Below are 18,082 nucleotides of genomic sequence, written 5' to 3' on the forward strand. Positions count from 1 at the left end.
GCTAACCGGTGTTTTCAGAAAGCACGCGTGTTTATTCTCAGTGGAGAATACGTACACATGGTTGCCAGGTTGACAAAGATAAGTAACACACTTAGCAGATATTTCCGTATTGCGCAAGTGGGAAGCTCTGTTTCGGGTATTTCGTCTCTTCATATCAGGCCCTGTTGTGTTCCCCTGCGGCCAGATTAAACCTCATTGTAGCCTACATATTATGCTCTAGTCATTATTTTTTAGAAACCTTGCAATCGCTGAAGAGCTACATTATCTTTCTCAACAAGGAGCTGGTGACATCATCGTTTCTAAAGCAATTAAAGTCACAGCTTCACTGTTAATATAGAAACGCGACAAAATGGTGGTAATTCATACATACACAACCTCTCTCTCTCTCTCTCTCATAAATGAACACTTGATAAATCACACTTTTCTGATAATAGAATACTGAAGTGGAGATCGCTAAACTGCAAGCTAACCGGTGTTTTCAGAAAGCACGCGTGTTTATTCTCAGTGGAGAATACGTACACATGGTTGCCAGGTTGACAAAGATAAGTAACACACTTAGCAGATATTTCCGTATTGCGCAAGTGGGAAGCTCTGTTTCGGGTATTTCGTCTCTTCATATCAGGCCCTGTTGTGTTCCCCTGCGGCCAGATTAAACCTCATTGTAGCCTACATATTATGCTCTAGTCATTATTTTTTAGAAACCTTGCACTTTTCTACTCCGTTTTAAATGGTGTTCTTGTATTTAAATTAAGTGCGGTCCACTGCAGCGCACTTGCCGCGATATCGATATAGGGCAAGCTGTATCGATACTTGTATCGTCAGATCTCTGTGATGATACATCGTCGTATCGAACACAGCACTAAGGATCTCTTTCCTGTATTGCAAAATAACACAGAAGACAGTTTTTATAAAATTTGGATCATCTTCATTTGGAGTATAGACGTTCATAAATGAAACATCTAAACCATTAATAACCTAATTTACCAGGATAAATCTGCCTTCCATATCTTTATGAAATACAGTGTCACACTGGCTGCTGCAAGGATGATGAAGGCACGATGAAGATAATAGGAATAAATCATTAATCAGGAAGGAGCCAGGATGGAGACAGAAGGAATCAGGGAGGACCAGGTGGAGGAAGGAGCCAGGACGGTGACAGGAGGGACTTGGAGCAGGAGGAGCCAGGCGGGACCCAGACCGCAGCCAACATGACAGCCCTAGGTGGAGCCGATGGGAGGGAGGAGCCATGGTGGAGGAAGGGCTGACGACTCCAGGGGACTGACCAACAGCGGCAGTGCAGCTGGGAGAGGAGCCCGGGGCGGAGACGGAGAGCCATTGTGCCAGGGCGACGGGGAGGATCCGGAGGGCCAAGGTGGAGCAGATGGCTCAGGCGACCGAGGCGTAGGCGGAGATCTGGAAGGCCGCGGTGGAGCCAGAGCGACAGAGGACCGAGGTAGAGCTGGAGGGAAGGAGGAGCCCAACGGAGCCGGTGGGATGGATCGACAAGGCGCAGTCAGAGGAGTGGAGTCCCGAGGCGATGGCGGGTCAACGACTGACCAAGGCTAAGCCGAAGGGACGAGGGAGCCCGGCGGAGCTGGTGGACTGACGGGCAACAGCAGAGTGCTAGGGGTCATGGTGGAGCCGCTTGGTCGACGGGTCGAGGCGCAGTCTGGGACTCAGAGGCTGGAGGCGGAGACAAGGGATCCTCCAGCCACAACGCTGATTGTGATTGGCAGACCCGCGGCGAACCCACATCAGAGATGGTTGACTGAGGGTGAGCTGAGGGGCTAACAGGATGCAGTGGTGGTGGTGGTGAGGATGATAGAGGAAGAGGAGGTGGGAGAGGGAGAGGGAGGCTGGGTGGGAGTTCAGGTTCGTTATGGGGTTCTGGGATAGTGTACTCTGCCCACACACACCAGGTGGCAATTCCCAGCATAGAGAGGATCATGTACAGGGGAACAACCTCCGTGGTCGCTTCAGGACTGGCAGACGGTTCAGGGCAGACAGATAATTCCAGGCCGACAGACAGTTCAAGACAGACAGACAGTTCAAGCACGACCTCTGTGGTCATGACAGGACAGACAGACTGTTCAGGGCAGATAGACAGTTCAGGGCAGACTAACAGTTCGGGCACAACCTCCATGGTTGTGAAGGGGCAGATAGACAGTTCAGGGCAGATAGACAGTTCAAACAAGACCACCATGGTCGTGATGGGGCAGAGAGACAGTTCAGGACAAATAGATAGCTCAAAAATGGCCTCCTTGGCCGTAACAGGACAGACAAAGATTTAGGATAATAACGGGAAACTGGTAAGTTCTGAATAAAAGTCTATCAGATCCCCTGAGGCCTGCCTCAGTTCACCCTCAGCAGTGGTACAGTGGGCGGAGCATTCCTCCGTGTCCTCGCTCTCCACTGTATCATCCCTCGTTGCCGGCTCTTGCACCTGGTCAGACGATCTGTGAGGCTCTGGCTCCGGGGGGATCCTTAGCTCTGTCGCTCTTGCTTGCGATGGCTCATTGGTCGCTGCGGGCTTTGGCTCTCCATCTGCAGCGGGCTTGGGCAAGCATTCCGCACTGCGGAGTGATGTTCGGCTGGGCTCTGGGGCTGGATTGGGGCTGGCAAGACCGATGGTGAATGGAGAGTCATTGCTCACTAGCACCCACTCCACGAAGGCGGCGAAATCCCCTTGAGCTCCACATCCGGACAACCGCATTCTGCATGCGGTGTTCAGGCTCGCTATGTAGAACCAGGTCGTCCGGGTAGCTGGAACTGTTGGCGATCTCCACAAAGACCGCCGTGTGGACCTCAAGAGGAAGCTCCCCCTGCTCCAGCAAGAGGAGGGGGAATTCGGGACGGTGGATCATACTAATAAAAGAAAAACTTTAAAAAACTAAAAATAAACGGGGGTAAAAAAATGCCGCTAAACTTTTCTTTTATGAGGTCCGATATTCTGTCACACCGACTGCTGCAAGGATGATGAAGGCACGATGACAAGATGAAGAAGTTCTCACACACAGGGTAACATCAAACAATACCGGACCACATAAGTAACAGAACGGGGAGTACTTGTACTAACTCAAACAAGGGACTAATGACTAGATTAACAGAACACAGGTGAACAGAATGAACTAATGACTAGATTAACAGAACACAGGTGAACAGAATGAACTAAATCAACACACGAGGAAAACTAGGTCAGGGGAATCCATGAGGGAAGAAAACAAACTAAAAGTCCATGGTGATGACAGATGTAAAGTTCAAATTTTTCTGAACTAGAGTACAAACTCCTCTTCTCTTACCTGCTTAATGGGATTAATAAACAGCTTTGTCTTCCCTTTTAATTTTCTCATGTTCTGCATCTGACAAATGTGTTTCCTGAAAAAATTTAATCTGACACTGTAGTTGTCTCAATTGATTTAAAATCCTCTTTCTTTTAATTAGGGTGACCATACATCCTCTTTTTCCCGGACACGTCCTGGCCAGGATTTCTATATTGCTTAAAATATCTGATCGTTGTATGAGAGCAGATGGCTCCTTGTGCTTTCGAATCACTCTCGCGGTACTTTGATGTCATACATTGATCGGTCTGCACAGCACTGCTTCAAGTGGAACACACCTAATATGTACATGTATTTGCAACACTTAGACCGTTCTCTGTACTCTGTTCTCACGCGACACGATTGGTCGATTATGTAAAATGCCTGCATGTTATTGGTCAAACTACTTTTCGCACAGCAGTGAACACACACACACCGTGAACACACACCCGGAGCAGTGGGCAGCCATTTATGCTGCGGCACCCGGGGAGCAGTTGGGGGTACATGGGGAACATGCGAACATATATACAATTTTTTAAAAACTGTATTAACTTCAGATATTAGATTTAAAGCCTCACGGATACCATTAAACAACAAAGCATGAACACTTCCCAGGTGGAACTCTGGATTTAACAAAAAAGGGGAGAATGTCCCTTAAAGGGATAGTTTACCCCAAAATTTAAAAATTGCTGTTAATTTACTCACCCTCAGGCCATCCAAGATGTAGGTGACTTTTTTCTTCAGTAGAACAGTAAAGAAGATTTTTAGGTGAAATCATTGTCCTTGTCGAAACATACACTGCATGTCTACATGTAAGCTGATGCTGTTTGTTTACAACAGAGAGTGAGGACTTGTGTGCTGACCTTCACCAGCAGTACCAACGTCTAAAGTATGTGATTTTTCTACATGATGTGAATCATAGGTGGCGGTTTATGTTTCTGCCGGTGGGCGCCCCACCCCCCCACCCCTTTGTTTTGTTTTTTGAAAGCGCAAATATATTATCAACAAAATATAACTGGTTGAGCAAATTATATGGGCAAATTACTCAGTGTTTAACTAGGCCTGTACTTGGTGTTCATTTTTCAAGTCCTTTTCGCCGTGCGATTGTGCGCTTGATGAAGAATTCATGGACAGAAACACACGAACCGCAAAATACATGTCAAGTAGTCATACATTCGATAGTCATAAAAACTGACGTTAACACAGAGGGGAAATGTTTAATGGATGCCTTGCAGATGCAAACGGGGTAAATAATGTTTTGTGTTCTGATTAAAATAAAGTTAACATTGGCCAGCCGCATATCACGTTGTTTAAGCTTATCAGAGCTGTTGAAACCAGAGACTCACACTAAATAAAGCCAAATAGGCCTATTCCACATGTGATTAAATCAACAGATGCAAGGAGTATTCGATGAAGCCAGTGTCCATTACTGTGTACTTTAACTGTATAGAGATTTTCATGAAGGAAATTAACTAATATTCTGCAAATTTTTCTGACTTTGAAGCATAGTCAACTGCAACATAAAACTCTGTGTAATTGCCTAAATATGAGCTACTGATAATGAAAACTGCTCAAACACAGTTTTATCCAGGCCCGGTTCCAGAATTAAATATTGAGGGTGCTTCAGAAATTAGTGAGTGTGCTCTAGCACATTTTCATGTATATTTTTTGTTTTGTCTACTGCTTTTTCAAGTGTGAATTCCACATGAATTTGTGGATGTCATTCCCGAAACTTTGCAGCGTGTATGTGGCCGAAAAACTAAAAAATACATACAAATCTAAATGGATAATATAGCCTAGAAAGCACATAAAGAGCACTCTCTTTATAATCACTAAAAAGCTGTTCCTCGTGCAATCTCAGGAAGTTTTGTTATGAGAGGATTCTTGGAAAACCTAGCACTGGACTCTGATGTTTTGAGCTGTGAGTGGATTCCAACTTAAACGCCTCTGATTGGCAAATTGCTTTCAAGAAATCAACGCTGCAGAAAACAAGATGAAAATAAACCTGTTGACGCTCTCCAAATTGCAAACACAAATATTAACTGGATAGTTTGCCAGATCTGTTTTGCCAATATGATAATGAATAGACAATATCTCAAGTTTTCGGGATCGGCGTCTATGATGTGAATGTTTACATGAGAATTGCTAAGCAGGTGCAGTGATTCGCTGCTTATGAAAGGCTATAAATAGCATATTTCAACAACATTATATGACCAAAATCCCCATGAGATCGCAAATGAAGGTTATTACAAACCCTTGATGGTGGTTTAAAGTGAGTTTTGAGTAAAAGCGTACTATCTCGTAAATTGTGTACCTTATACCTTGATGCTAATATTAGCTAATCTACCCTGCTTTGGCTTTAGTGCCATTTTGGTTTTTCCTCTTTTTCTTTACTGATTTTGTTAAACTCAGTCCTGTCCCTTGGCACTATCCACCTGATCTCAGCCTATCCCTCTGGTAGTTTATCTCATTGGTTCTCCTCAATCTGCTTCTAGCTTGGCCTGCCATTCTATGCTCACCTCAGCCTTGTCCGCTATGCTCTGCTCCTATTTGGCTCAGTTGGATCCTGTCTGTTGTCTGCTCCATTCCGGGGCTCCTGACTGTTTATTCTAGTCCAAGTCCAGCTTCTTCCTGTGTTTACACCTCTCCCTTTATCCCCTAATAGAGTCTGCTAATTTTAATAATCAGGTGCAGGTAATCTACTATCAATAAAGGTGCAAAATGGGTTAAGATCCATTGCTTTTTTTGTGTTAAACAATGGCTCAAATACCAATAAATTGACTACCGTAAACCTTAGTAAATCACATTGCATGATTTGTTTTCTACTCCTATAAATTTTGCATCTGAAAGTGAAACTTTCACAAATGCATATGCAATAAAGTGAGCCACAAAAAAATGTCCATGCTTTAGTAAATTTGGCCCCAAATGTTAAAAGTTCCAGTGTTTTTAAATAAAGATTTGAAAATGCAGTTTTAGCATTCACAGGTGTACTACCTGGCTATATTGAGTCTGTGATGCTCCTGGAGCCACACTTGTCTATGCAGGCTTAGAACACTCCTTTCCTTATTCACCTGAGCTGCATCCAGCACCTTCTGCACCTGAAATACACACAAACTCATTTTAGCCTGTTTTACTTTCATAATGTGACATGTGAGTCAAACAAGATAATAATTGTTAAATAAATATGTTAATAGCAATGGTGGACATGATTTTATTCATCTGGCATTGACTGAACAGTGAATAATGGGACATACATGAATGTGAAACACTGCCAGCACTCAGATTTGGGAAAGCTTTAACAGTCTTTGTGATTGCGACAGGATACACAATGTACTGCGCACCACCAACAGCGTACTGCATGTGGTAGAGTTTGTACAGTACTGTGTCATAGAAACTATCAGTATAATCAAATCACAGCTGGACTCAAATGAAGGTGTAGAATCATCTCAAGGATGATCAGAAGAAATGGACAGCACCTGAGTTAAATATATGAGTGTCACAGCAAAGGGTCTGAATACTTAGGACCATGTGATATTTCAGTTTTTCTTTTTTAATAAATCTGCAAAAATGTCAACAATTCTGTGTTTTTCTGTCAATATGGGGTGCTGTGTGTACATTAATGAGGAAAAAAAATTAACTTAAATGATTTTAGCAAATGGCTGCAATATAACAAAGAGTGAAAAATTTAAGGGGGTCTGAATACTTTCCGTACCCACTGTACTTGATGATTTGATGACCGAACGAGTTTAGCAGTGTCATGTCACTAATGCATCTTCAAGTGTGCATCACTGATCATTATTCACATAAAAAAATATTTTCTTTGCACTTACAATGTGATTTGTAAAATTTGTAACAATTCAAAGCAGTGATTAAAAACAAAATGGAATACACATGGAAGGCTCAGGACCATAAAATGTTTGTCCAATCATTGCATTCAGTCCAAAGTGTGGAAAAAGACATTCAGATTCTGTTACAGATGTATGATCCACAATTTGCAGACTTGCCAAAATACACAGAGACATACAACAGGGTAAAACAAGAGTAAACAATTGCAGTGTTTTTACAAGATGGAGAAACTGGATGTTTCTTCTCAACAGGCAAGCTAAATTTTAAGTTAAAAGTAGTCCTAATATGATGGGCCATTTAATAAAAGTAGCCTACTTTTACATGTTGACAAATGCCTTCACTTTTATAGACCCATTTGTGATGTTAAGTTGGGGGAGGCATGATGTGCGAAGGGCGTTTGCAAAGGTTGTTTCAAAACATGCTTTATTTTTGTAGTTCCACTAGATGGCACTAAGAGTGCAGTAACTGCCTGCCCTACCTTTAAAGGGGTCATATGATGCGATTAAATTTTTTCCTTTCTCTTTGGAGTGTTACAAGCTCTTGGTGCATAAAGATCTGTAAAGTTGCAGAGACTAAAGTCTCAAATCCAAAGAGGTATTCTTTATAAAAGTTCAGAGTCAGCCACACCTACATAAAATGGCTCGTTCTAACACGACCCCACATGTCTACATCACTATGTGGAAAGATTTGCATAACGCCGCCCAAATGTTCACGCAAAGAAAGAAGGCGTAACTTTTATTTTCGCTGTAGTATTGTTGCTGCCGCCGCCGCCATGTTGTGAAGGCGCTGTGTGTTTCGTTGTGAAAGCGAAACTACTTTGTTTGGCCTTCCAAAAGAGGACGATATCTGCTTCGTCATGCCTGGAGCTGATCCGTGCTGGTCGCTGAGGAAATACATCAACTTCACTTTCTCATGCCCACCGGCCGCCACTCACTCAAGCTCACTCTAGCCTGCCATGTGGACATGACCGGTTAAGTTGTATTTACTACACTGCTCCAGAACAGTTCAACCCAAATATTCCGATGTGTCCAGCGCATTTTATAGAGGACTGTTTCCTGATCCTGGTAGAGTAGACTACAATGCCGGCTATTCTGACTCACAGACTGTAAGTAAGTTTTTTATATTTAAAGAATTTGCCACTGACGATTCAAACGCGAGTTTTGAGCAGTGTAGAGTAGCATTTGTAGTTTGTCATTTCTCTGATCACAAATGCAGACATGGTTTTATGTTTACGTGGCGCGATGCAATGCAATGCGTAAAAAGACAGTATAAGTCATTATAATCCGTAATTATGTCCCCACTGGATGCAACAAATGCCTTGTTTATAATGGGTTTTAATGTTTTTGTCTCATCGCTCAGGCCGGGACAAGGCATCACAATATGGCAAGGGGCGTAACATTTCCGTCACACGCTTGAGGTATTTGGCCAATCACAACGCACTGGATAGCTGGCCAATCAGAGCACACCTCGCTTTTAAGACCGATGAGCTTTGTAAAAATCAACGCGTTTCAGAAAGGCGGGGCATAGAGGAGAAACAATAATGTACAGTATGTGGAAAATAATGTGTTTTTTTTTACCTTAAACCGCATAAACACATTTCTTTACACCAAATGCACAAAATAATGTTCTTTTTAGCAACATCATATGACCCCTTTAACAAGTAGGGGTCATGACATGAGAAATAAAATTTGCCTCGACCTGTTGACATATAACTGGTCTTTGTACCGTTAAAACATCCTGCAAGTTTCATAACTTAAAATGTCCTCCTCATTATAAACAAACCATTTAATCGATTTCCAAAAACGGTTTGTTTGGATATTGTGGGATCAGTGACGTCACACGGGCAAATGCATTTGCATACGACTGCCTCCGGGGCAAGACACTGACAAGTTTGCTAAGGGGTAATAATGGAACAACAGTTTTAAAAAGTGATTTTCACTATTATTTTACAACAGGATCTGCATTTTCACAGGTTTAACCCTTTAAGCCAGTGGTCACCAAACTCGATCCTGGAGAGCCAGTGTCCTGCAAGGTCTTACTAGGTATACTTGAAACTTCCAGGCAGGTGTGATCAGGCAAGCTGGAGCTAAACTCTGCAGGACAGTGGCCCTCCAGGACCGAGTTTGGTGACCCCTGCATTAAGCCCTGAATGCATTTTTGCCTCCCTGAAGGTGTTGCCTCACAGTGCTTTGTTCCAAATGCCTGCTTTCCTCTTTTACATCACCTACACACACACAGGTCCAGTGAGAGAAAACAAAGCCAATAGTTGTGGAACTCCAGTAAGGCTGTCAAGGCTATTTTATTCACTTAAACATCATATGAAGTGATTATTTTCTCTTTAATATAGATGATGCCAATGTATTTTTCAATGAGTCCGCTATGTTAGCAATAATAACGTTACCTGCTTGAGGGAAAGGGTTGCCAGGTTTTCATAACAAAACCCGCCCAATTGCTACTCAAATACACGTTATTGAGGTCAATTCAACCTGCAGACAAGAAAAACAACCCGTGGCAACAGTGATAAAGTAGCCCAATTTCACAGGAAAACTGCGGACTTGGCAACACTGTGACGGATAGTAATGTCTACAACGGACACGAACACTGTCACGGCGCGACCACAACAGCTTGGTGTTGTCTAATTTGGTATGGTCTCCCTGCTGCACTAATAGTAGTGAGCCATTCCTCTGTGAATACATATCCTTACAAGTACAATTTTAGCTGTATTATTTGTGTCCCCTTCAAAAATTGCTCGAGAAATTTTGTGTCTATTGTCCCCCTCTACTGTTAGACGAAATGTACGCCCCTGGCTGCAGTAGATTCATTCAAGTTCCTGGGCACCACCATCTCTCAGGACCTGAAGTGGGACAATCACATTGTGAAATTGGCCCAGCAGAAGTTGTACTTCCTTTGCCAGCTGAGGAAGTTCAACCTGACACAGGAGCTGCTCAAAGAGTTCTACTCGGCCGTCATTGAGTCTGTCCTGTGTTCATCTATAAATGTTTGGTTTGGCTCAGCTACCAAATCAGACATCATTAGACTACAACGGACAATCAGGACTGCTGAGAGGATTATTGGTGCACCCCTGCCTAACCTCCAAGAACTTTACACTTCCAGAGTGAGGAAAAGGGCTGGTAAAATCACTGTGGACCCCTCACACCCAGCACACTCCCTCTTTGATCTGTTGCCCTCTGGCCGGTGCTACAGAGCACTGTCCACCAAAACGGCCAGACACAAGAACAGTTTTTTCCCTCAGGCCATATCCCACCTGAACAACACATAACACACCTCAGGACTGTACAACTGTAAATAACTCATCAAAACTTTCATCTGTAAATAGCACATATGCACATTCACAATTCTGTCTACTGACATTTTCATTTTCTCTATATTTTATTACTATATTGTTATTTATAATGTATTATCTATTTTCTTTATTATTAGTGTTTTTATTACCTTAAATTATATCTACGTCTGCACTATGTTTGTACTTTCTGTACTGGAAGCTCCTGACACCAAGACGAATTCCTTGTGTGTGTAAACACACATGGCAATAAAGCTCTTTCTAATTCTGATTCTGATTTAGAGGCTTTGCTCTAAAACTCGAGGTTTCACACGACCTGTGTGTTGTGTGTGAAGGTAAGAAGCAAGCTTGTTCAACTCTCGAGGGAGTTGAATGTGCTCATTGCACTCATTTCTTTGTGGATAAGTGTCAATTGAACATGTTTGACTCACGAGGAGGCGGCTTGTGCTTATCGTGATGCATTCGTGGAACTACTGAAAGGGGAGGCGAGTGCTTCACCATTTACCTGAGATTGTAGACAGCATTTGCATGAGTGCATTTGCCTCTTGTAGGAGTTGAATAGCGACGAATAGTTCATAGCGATGAATGCATGCTGCGCATTACGGTCACGGTGAGAATTCTCTGCCTATCGCCCGCGGTTCGAGTCCTGCTGTTGCCAAGGCAATTAGTCGGACCATTCACAGAGTTTATAGACAGAGCATGGAAGGGACCTGACATTATAAGAGCACCCCGGGAGCCCATGCTGTGTGCCTTTACGTTTGTAGCGCCTGGACAAATCAGACACACAATTATTCATTATATTTAACAAATAATCCAACACCCAACAACCAGACATCTGTGAATGACCCCCAGGCCCCTGGTTACCATGGTAACCAAGACACCTCAGCCAGACCAGATAAACTTTACAACTTTAAAGTATGTAGAGAGAATTTCCCTCCTACTTAATTCCCTTTAAAACAGACACATACTGTTATAGGAAATGACTTCTTTCATTAATTCATAGCAAAAACATTCTGTAAATGATCATGCACAACCCCAGAACATTGTGTGTATCACTACTATTTTGTATAGTGGTTTTGTATGGTATACTGTGTTATGCATGCGTTATGATAGATCAGTAGTTAATATAACCTCACCCATACCATGTGTGGTATCTTTGAATTTGTATTTTCATGATCTAAATGAGAGTGTATATTATATGTTGATTCCTATGCAACATAAGTATTATAAGAATCTTGAATATTCTGCTAGAGACAAAGGATCGTAAAATTTCCCTCCAAAGGTACCATTCCTCATTGGCTCACTCAAATCCCGAGGGTGTAACCCCCTTACACTTTAAAGATCACTGATCACCAGATCATGGCAGTTCTTTTAGATTCTGAGAAGATGAGGATGCTGAGCTAGAAGTCTTCTAAAAACCTCTTAGTTTGTGCCAGGCTGCAGCCTTGTCTTTCCATTCACCAAAGATCCTCGGATTTCAGCTGATGTCTCTTTAGCTCTGCGCTCTTCTCTCATCACTTTCCATCTGGGAGAAAACTCTCCTAACCACCACTGAGTCAGAGTAACATCTTTGGATGTCATCACGCTTCAAGCCCGGAAGAACGTGAAGACTTTCATCTGAGACTGCATTCAGACACTCATTCAACAGCCAAGGCAATGCAAGTATCGTACATTTAACTAAACGAAACAGAGGTTTAGAATAAGCTGTAGACCCTGTTGTAAAACGGCGCTGATGGTTTTACTCAGGTGGTTAACTGACTCCTTTTCCATAACTGCATTCTCTGGTTTCTCTAATGGTTTCATTTATCCACTTCTACTCCCCCATGTATGAGTGATTGTATGTTTGTTTGTTTAGATTAGTTATGTGCTGGTGTTCAGTTAATAAAACTTTTGTGCACAAATTACATGAGTTTCTGGTTCTGTCACCGTTTTTGAATAGTGTCGAATTACACACAGTTTCTGGTCCTGCTTGTCATTGGTGTACCTTTTACGATCCAATCTATAGCTACATGCTCTAATGCGTTACTGTAAGAAAGTTATTTTCTGTGGCCAAGAAAATTTCCTTTCTTAGAGTTGATATGAAATTACACTGAATGTTCGCTAGACGAACAGATTAGTTGATTGTAATATTTATTCTGCTACAGTTACTACTGGCAGCTGAGGTAAATAATTGTAATTAATTATAATTAATTGTAATTATTTATATACATTTCCCTTTTGAGTTAATTTGCTACACTTTCATTTCAGGGTTGTATGGTTCTCTGTGAGCCTCCTCTGTCGGAGAGTCGGGTTGTAGGCCCTGTGCATTGGGACCTTGACACCAAGTCATTAGGCTTCTTTAGGAGCCTCCTTGGTCATCAAGGTCCCAGAATAGTTCTGCAACCACAGGTTGTTAGGCCCTCCGGGTCTCCTTTCCTTTATGTGAGTTCCCTTGTCGATTTAAAAATGGAGTACTCCACTCTCAGGGCTCTGTATACAGCCACTGCCTATAGTTGAGCTTGGCTCCCCTCACTGCGTGAGGGTTATCTATGAGCCTGCTGCTCCCCGAGCAAGCATGTGAGTTCTCTTCTCGATCTAAGAGCAAAGGAGTCCACTTCTGGAGCTCTGTAGGCAGCATACCAGGTTGTTAGGCCGTCTTTTGCCACCGCATTAGGCTGCTCTTATGGATGAGCTTGGCAGTGCTCCCCTCACTCTAGAGGGTCGCCAATGAGCACGCTCCCAGGGTGAGTGTCTGAGCCCCCCCTCTCATTTCTGAGAGTTGGATCCTCCGCTCCCTGGAGCTCCGTGAGGCAGCCATACCAGGTTGTTAGGACATCTTTTGCCTCCCTGTTAGGCTGCTCTTATGGTTGAGCTTAGAATTGCTCTCCTCACTCTAGTGGGTCGCCTATGAGCACACCGCCCCCAGGATGAGTGTCTGAGTTCCCCTCTCTTTTCTGAGGGTTGGGTTCTCCGCTACCCTGGAGCTCCAAAAGGCATCTATACCAAGTGGATTAAGGCCTCCTGTGTGGCCTCCCTGATGACCGCCTCAGTGTTTGAGCCTGGCATTGCTCCCCTTATTACAGGGTCACTTTGAGCATGCTGTTCCCGGGAGCTCCCATCATGTGACTGCCCTTATGGTTGAGTTGGCAGTACTCCCCTTAATTGGAGGGTCTCCTATGAGTATGCCACTTCTGGAGCCCCAACATGTGCCCTTCTGAGCACGTGAGTTCTCCTCTCACTTTAACCTGTTAACCTGCACCCACAATTTTGGGACTCACAGCTGAAAATGACCTACCTAACTTAAAATTGTAACAGTTCCTGACTTTAGTGTTCTACACACACAATTTTGGTGTATTTGGAAATAAGACCCTTTGGGCATTACTATCCATCATCCAGAGTTGAAAATGCTCAAAAAGATAAAAAGTTATAGACACTGAAGTGCCTTGAAAAAAACTTGTACCACACAGAAGTTTTTTATTTCATATAAAAATACATGAAATCAGTCCTGGAGCAATCCAGAAAAGTAATGGGTTGAAAGTCACATGTCTCATGAGTTTATATTTCAAATCTGGAGAAGATATCATGAAAAATGAGATTCCTGCAACCATTTTTCTGAGACTATGTCTAATGTTTTTGTCATTATACATACCACTGCATAGTTTTTCAATTATAAAACAATAGACAGAATCTTATACATCGTATAAGTGATTTATTTGAGCACTAGAAAAATACAATAAGAATCATTTTTGAGTAATAAAAAGAAATAAGAAAAAAAAAAGAATTAACTATGTATGCCAAGTATATACTGTGATTGCTAGACATACAGCATTCACTCTGATAGCTGCTCATACAGTCAGTAATCACATTCTGATGGCTGGTCATACAGATGGTAATCATACAGATGGCCGGCCATATAGTCAATAATCACACTCTACTGGCCGTTCATATAGACCACATTCACACTGATAGCTGTCATACAGACAGTAATCACACGCTGATGTGCGGTCATACTGATGGTAATCACGCAGATACAGCCACATACCCCACAAAACACACACGCATATATGAAAAATGTTGAAAAAAAATATATTATTTATGCAAAAAGCCGATCGCTAAGTTACGCCTCCAACAGATGACAGGCTGCACAGCATGCGTCATGAGCCGTCACGAGAGAGAGCCAGAATTCAAATAAACAATATTCCACGTATCTTTGACTTTTTTTAGTGGATGGTCTTATTCTGTTTGTGACACTGTATGCTACAAAACCATGTTGATTTTTACTACCAAGATGCAGTTTTTTGAGCATAAATTATTCCATAATGGATACAAACAATAACTGTCCCCGAAGAAATGAGACGTAAACAAAGGAATTACCATCCATATTACAACGTTATTGTTTCGTTGGACTAAAAGTGCTCTATGGGATGTTGTTCAGTGGACCCTTACCTTTCTAACTAAACTGGGATTTACAGCTGTGGATGCGTTTATGACTCGTTATTACGATGAATCTGGTACGTACTGGGTTTTGATTATGCATGTTTTGATGTGTACTGCTTACACAAATTTAGCAAATACATTCTTTATAAGCTTTCCATTGAAAAACAGCGATCTTTCTTTGATGCTTGAGGCTTAGACCTTTAGAATGATATATATAGTTTGTTAAGATTATTTATTTCCCTTTTCATTTAATCTATTCGTAAACATTGACACGTGCAAACAAAGAGCGTTCAGTGCGCCGCGTCCAGGTGCAGATTAACAGGTTAAAAGTTGAGTGCTCTGCTTCTTTAGGCCTGTGAAGCACTCATATCAGGTTGTTAGGCTGTCCTTTCGGCCCTCATGATGGACTGTGAGCAACAGTGCCCCCTCACGGTTTGATGCATCACCTTGAGCATATTACTCTCAGGAGTTGGGTTATGTGCAAGGTCGAGGATGTGAGTCCTCCTCTTACTCAAAGTCGAGTATTCCACTCCCTAGAACTCCATTCTGCAGTCATACCAGGTCACTAGGCCTCTTCATGGCCTCTATAATGGCACTGAGTGCTTTCTAAAATTCATGTTTATGGTAAGCGCACACCCTAAGCATCTTGTGCACTTTCTATAATCCATTTATGGTAAGGGTCACATGCTGCCAGAATCGTACCCTTTCTCCGAGTTGGTTAAGGCCCTGATTCTCACCTTGGGTCCCACTCTACATATGTATCTTCAGTGATACCTTAACAATGTCTCCCATCTGACTGGGCTGCGGGGGTATAAGTCTACCAGCTCGAGGGATCTGGAGAGAGAGATCCTACGGGAAGTCTCCATCTCAGGTACAGTGAAGGTGTCTATTGCCAGTTCCTCTCAATTACCTTTCCACTGCCTTTTTGTCATATCTCAAGTCAGAGCCTCTGCCTCAGGCAGAAAGGTTGTTGGCTATCCTGTAGCCCCCCTGGGAGAATTAGGAGTAGATGTATGAAGTCAACCTAGATGACAGGCCAGGGTCTGGTAATATGATGAATCCTAGATGCCTGTCCATATCCTCTTAAAGGAATCACATTGTTATCTGATTCCAAGCCTTTGAGCTCTGCCCTGGAACTGGGCTTTCTTTGTCAGCCTTTAACAGGTAAGTTATTTTGAGTATGTAGCTTGGGACTTTGGCCGAAGTGGATAGTGTCACTGACAGCCACTGATGTGTCCGAGGGGTGACTCTGATGGTTTCACTCTGGGGTTGGTGCTTAGTACAGAGTAAATAACTCTGTGCAGCATTTCTTATTGGGTGCAATACTGCCCTCTAGTAACTACTTGCAAAAGAATACGGTTTGCAGCATTATAACTCTGTGTCTACACTACACACAAAACTCTTAAATTATATAAGAAGAAGAAAATAAGACCATAAAAAATTAGTGAAAGGTGGTCTTTGAAACCCCTGGTATGCAGACATTTCTAAGTAGACATGCCAAACATTCTATAGACATATTTTTATCTGTGAGGCAAGTATATGCTAAGTTTTGGTAAATTTTTGTGACACTTTCAGACAGATGCTCACGAAGCACATCCAAAGCACATCCAGTTTAGTTATTTTCCAAAAGTAAAACATTCTGTTGTTATTGTGAGTGTACACAAATAAAAGTAGACATGTCACAGTTTTGAATGATGCCTTACTCCTATCTGTATGACCAAAAATGTGAATTTTAAAGTTCACAGCACCTTCGCTGACTCCAAAAAGGTTAGGAACTCTCATTAAGGATGATTGCTGGACCATCGCAATCCACGAAATCTAAATAATTTAGTGTTTTATAGGAGATAAATGATCAAAGAAAATGGACTCCGCCTGCAAAACTAGCCAAAATACTTTTTTCTGCACTGTAACAAAGACATGACAAAGGGTATCCAACACATTCATTACCTTCTGTTGAGAGAGCTGAGAGGAAAGGCGTTTGGCCTCTAGCATGTCCCGTAGTTGCTCATATTGGACCACTTTACATTTTGAGTGTCCCAGACCCACTTGTATTCTTCGAGGCAACTTTTCTAGGTGATTAAAAAAAAAAGTAAATCAAAGGACTGTGCATGTAATTAATACATGGTTAAATGTAGTCAATTAAATGTCAGTCAATACATAGTTTTTATCTGATTTTATATTTATAGTCTGTGCACAGAATAACTCTAAACTGTAGAATTCAAGAATGTCTGTACAGAAGTGACACTGCAGGCAGTGTTACCCTTATAGATACACATTTTTCTGCAGGTCGAAGTTGCTGAGGGGAAGGAATGACAGTTGGTGCCGACAGATCATTTCTCTGGATAAAATGTTAAAGTCTGATCACAGCTGCCTACCTGTGTCTTCAGAGCAGTGGTTTGTGACTCTGCTACTCATCTGTGAATAATTCAGGAGAATAAAATGTCAAATCAATGCAATGTATATGACAGGTTTAAAATACAATTAATATTCAGTAATATTTTTGATTTAACTGCACTGGCATTATCGGATGAGAACAAAATTTGAACTGAACAGAGCTGGATAATAACACTAACTTTGCAACATCGACACTCTTACTAAACTGGATCGAATCAGCATTGAACAGATTTTAGCTGAATAAACTTGTTTTATAATTAATGGACTTTGTAATATTGAGTCATTGAACTAAAATGAAACGCACAATTGTCGCTGCTTTCCAGCTAAAATTCAAGTCGTTTCTTACTGGATGAATTTATCAACCCTGTTATTCTCCTGTTTATTAATGTGAAGTTGTTTTGAAACAATCTGTATTGAATAAAACGCTGTGTAAATAAATGTGACTTGACAAGACGTGATTATTTGAAGAGAACAGATGCAAACAAGACAGAAGAGGCCATGATTGTTTGTATCCGTTTCGATCGTCCAAATTAACTAACGTTATATCACTCACAGTGAGCTTTTCTCTGAATAGCTTTACACACACAGTGTCCAGCTGGCAGTATTATCTGCGGTGTAAATTCATTAATTTACCGAATTAATTTATATAGAAATTATGTAAATCTCAAGTTTTTATTTTTAAACATCTTAAAATCTTTCTTTGATTTTGACAAACTACTGGCAACTATTAAAAAGGAGAAAATAACTTCAAACAGCACACCTAAGCCCTAACACAGAATAAAAGCATATTAAAAACATTATTACCTTT

At 41.9% G+C, this 18,082-nt stretch overlaps 1 protein-coding gene across 1 annotated transcript in view; it reads right to left on the reverse strand.

The window, feature by feature from the left end:
- The window catches only part of LOC107568894 (coiled-coil domain-containing protein 148-like), a 72,204-nt gene extending 54,939 nt beyond the window's left edge, over positions 1 to 17,265 (reverse strand). Inside the window, exons 1-3 of the mRNA XM_016254887.1 lie at positions 17,256 to 17,265; positions 16,828 to 16,949; positions 6,312 to 6,415 (exon numbers count right to left, since the gene is read on the reverse strand). Coding sequence (XP_016110373.1) covers positions 6,312 to 6,415; positions 16,828 to 16,872 — 149 coding nt within the window. The 5' untranslated portion in view covers positions 16,873 to 16,949; positions 17,256 to 17,265. The remainder of the gene's footprint in view (positions 1 to 6,311; positions 6,416 to 16,827; positions 16,950 to 17,255) is intronic.
- Positions 17,266 to 18,082: the final 817 nt, after the last annotated feature.

Source organism: Sinocyclocheilus grahami, unplaced genomic scaffold (assembly GCF_001515645.1).
Source record: "Sinocyclocheilus grahami isolate Dianchi unplaced genomic scaffold, SAMN03320097.WGS_v1.1 scaffold1290.1, whole genome shotgun sequence".
Classification (NCBI taxonomy): Eukaryota; Metazoa; Chordata; class Actinopteri; order Cypriniformes; family Cyprinidae; genus Sinocyclocheilus; species Sinocyclocheilus grahami.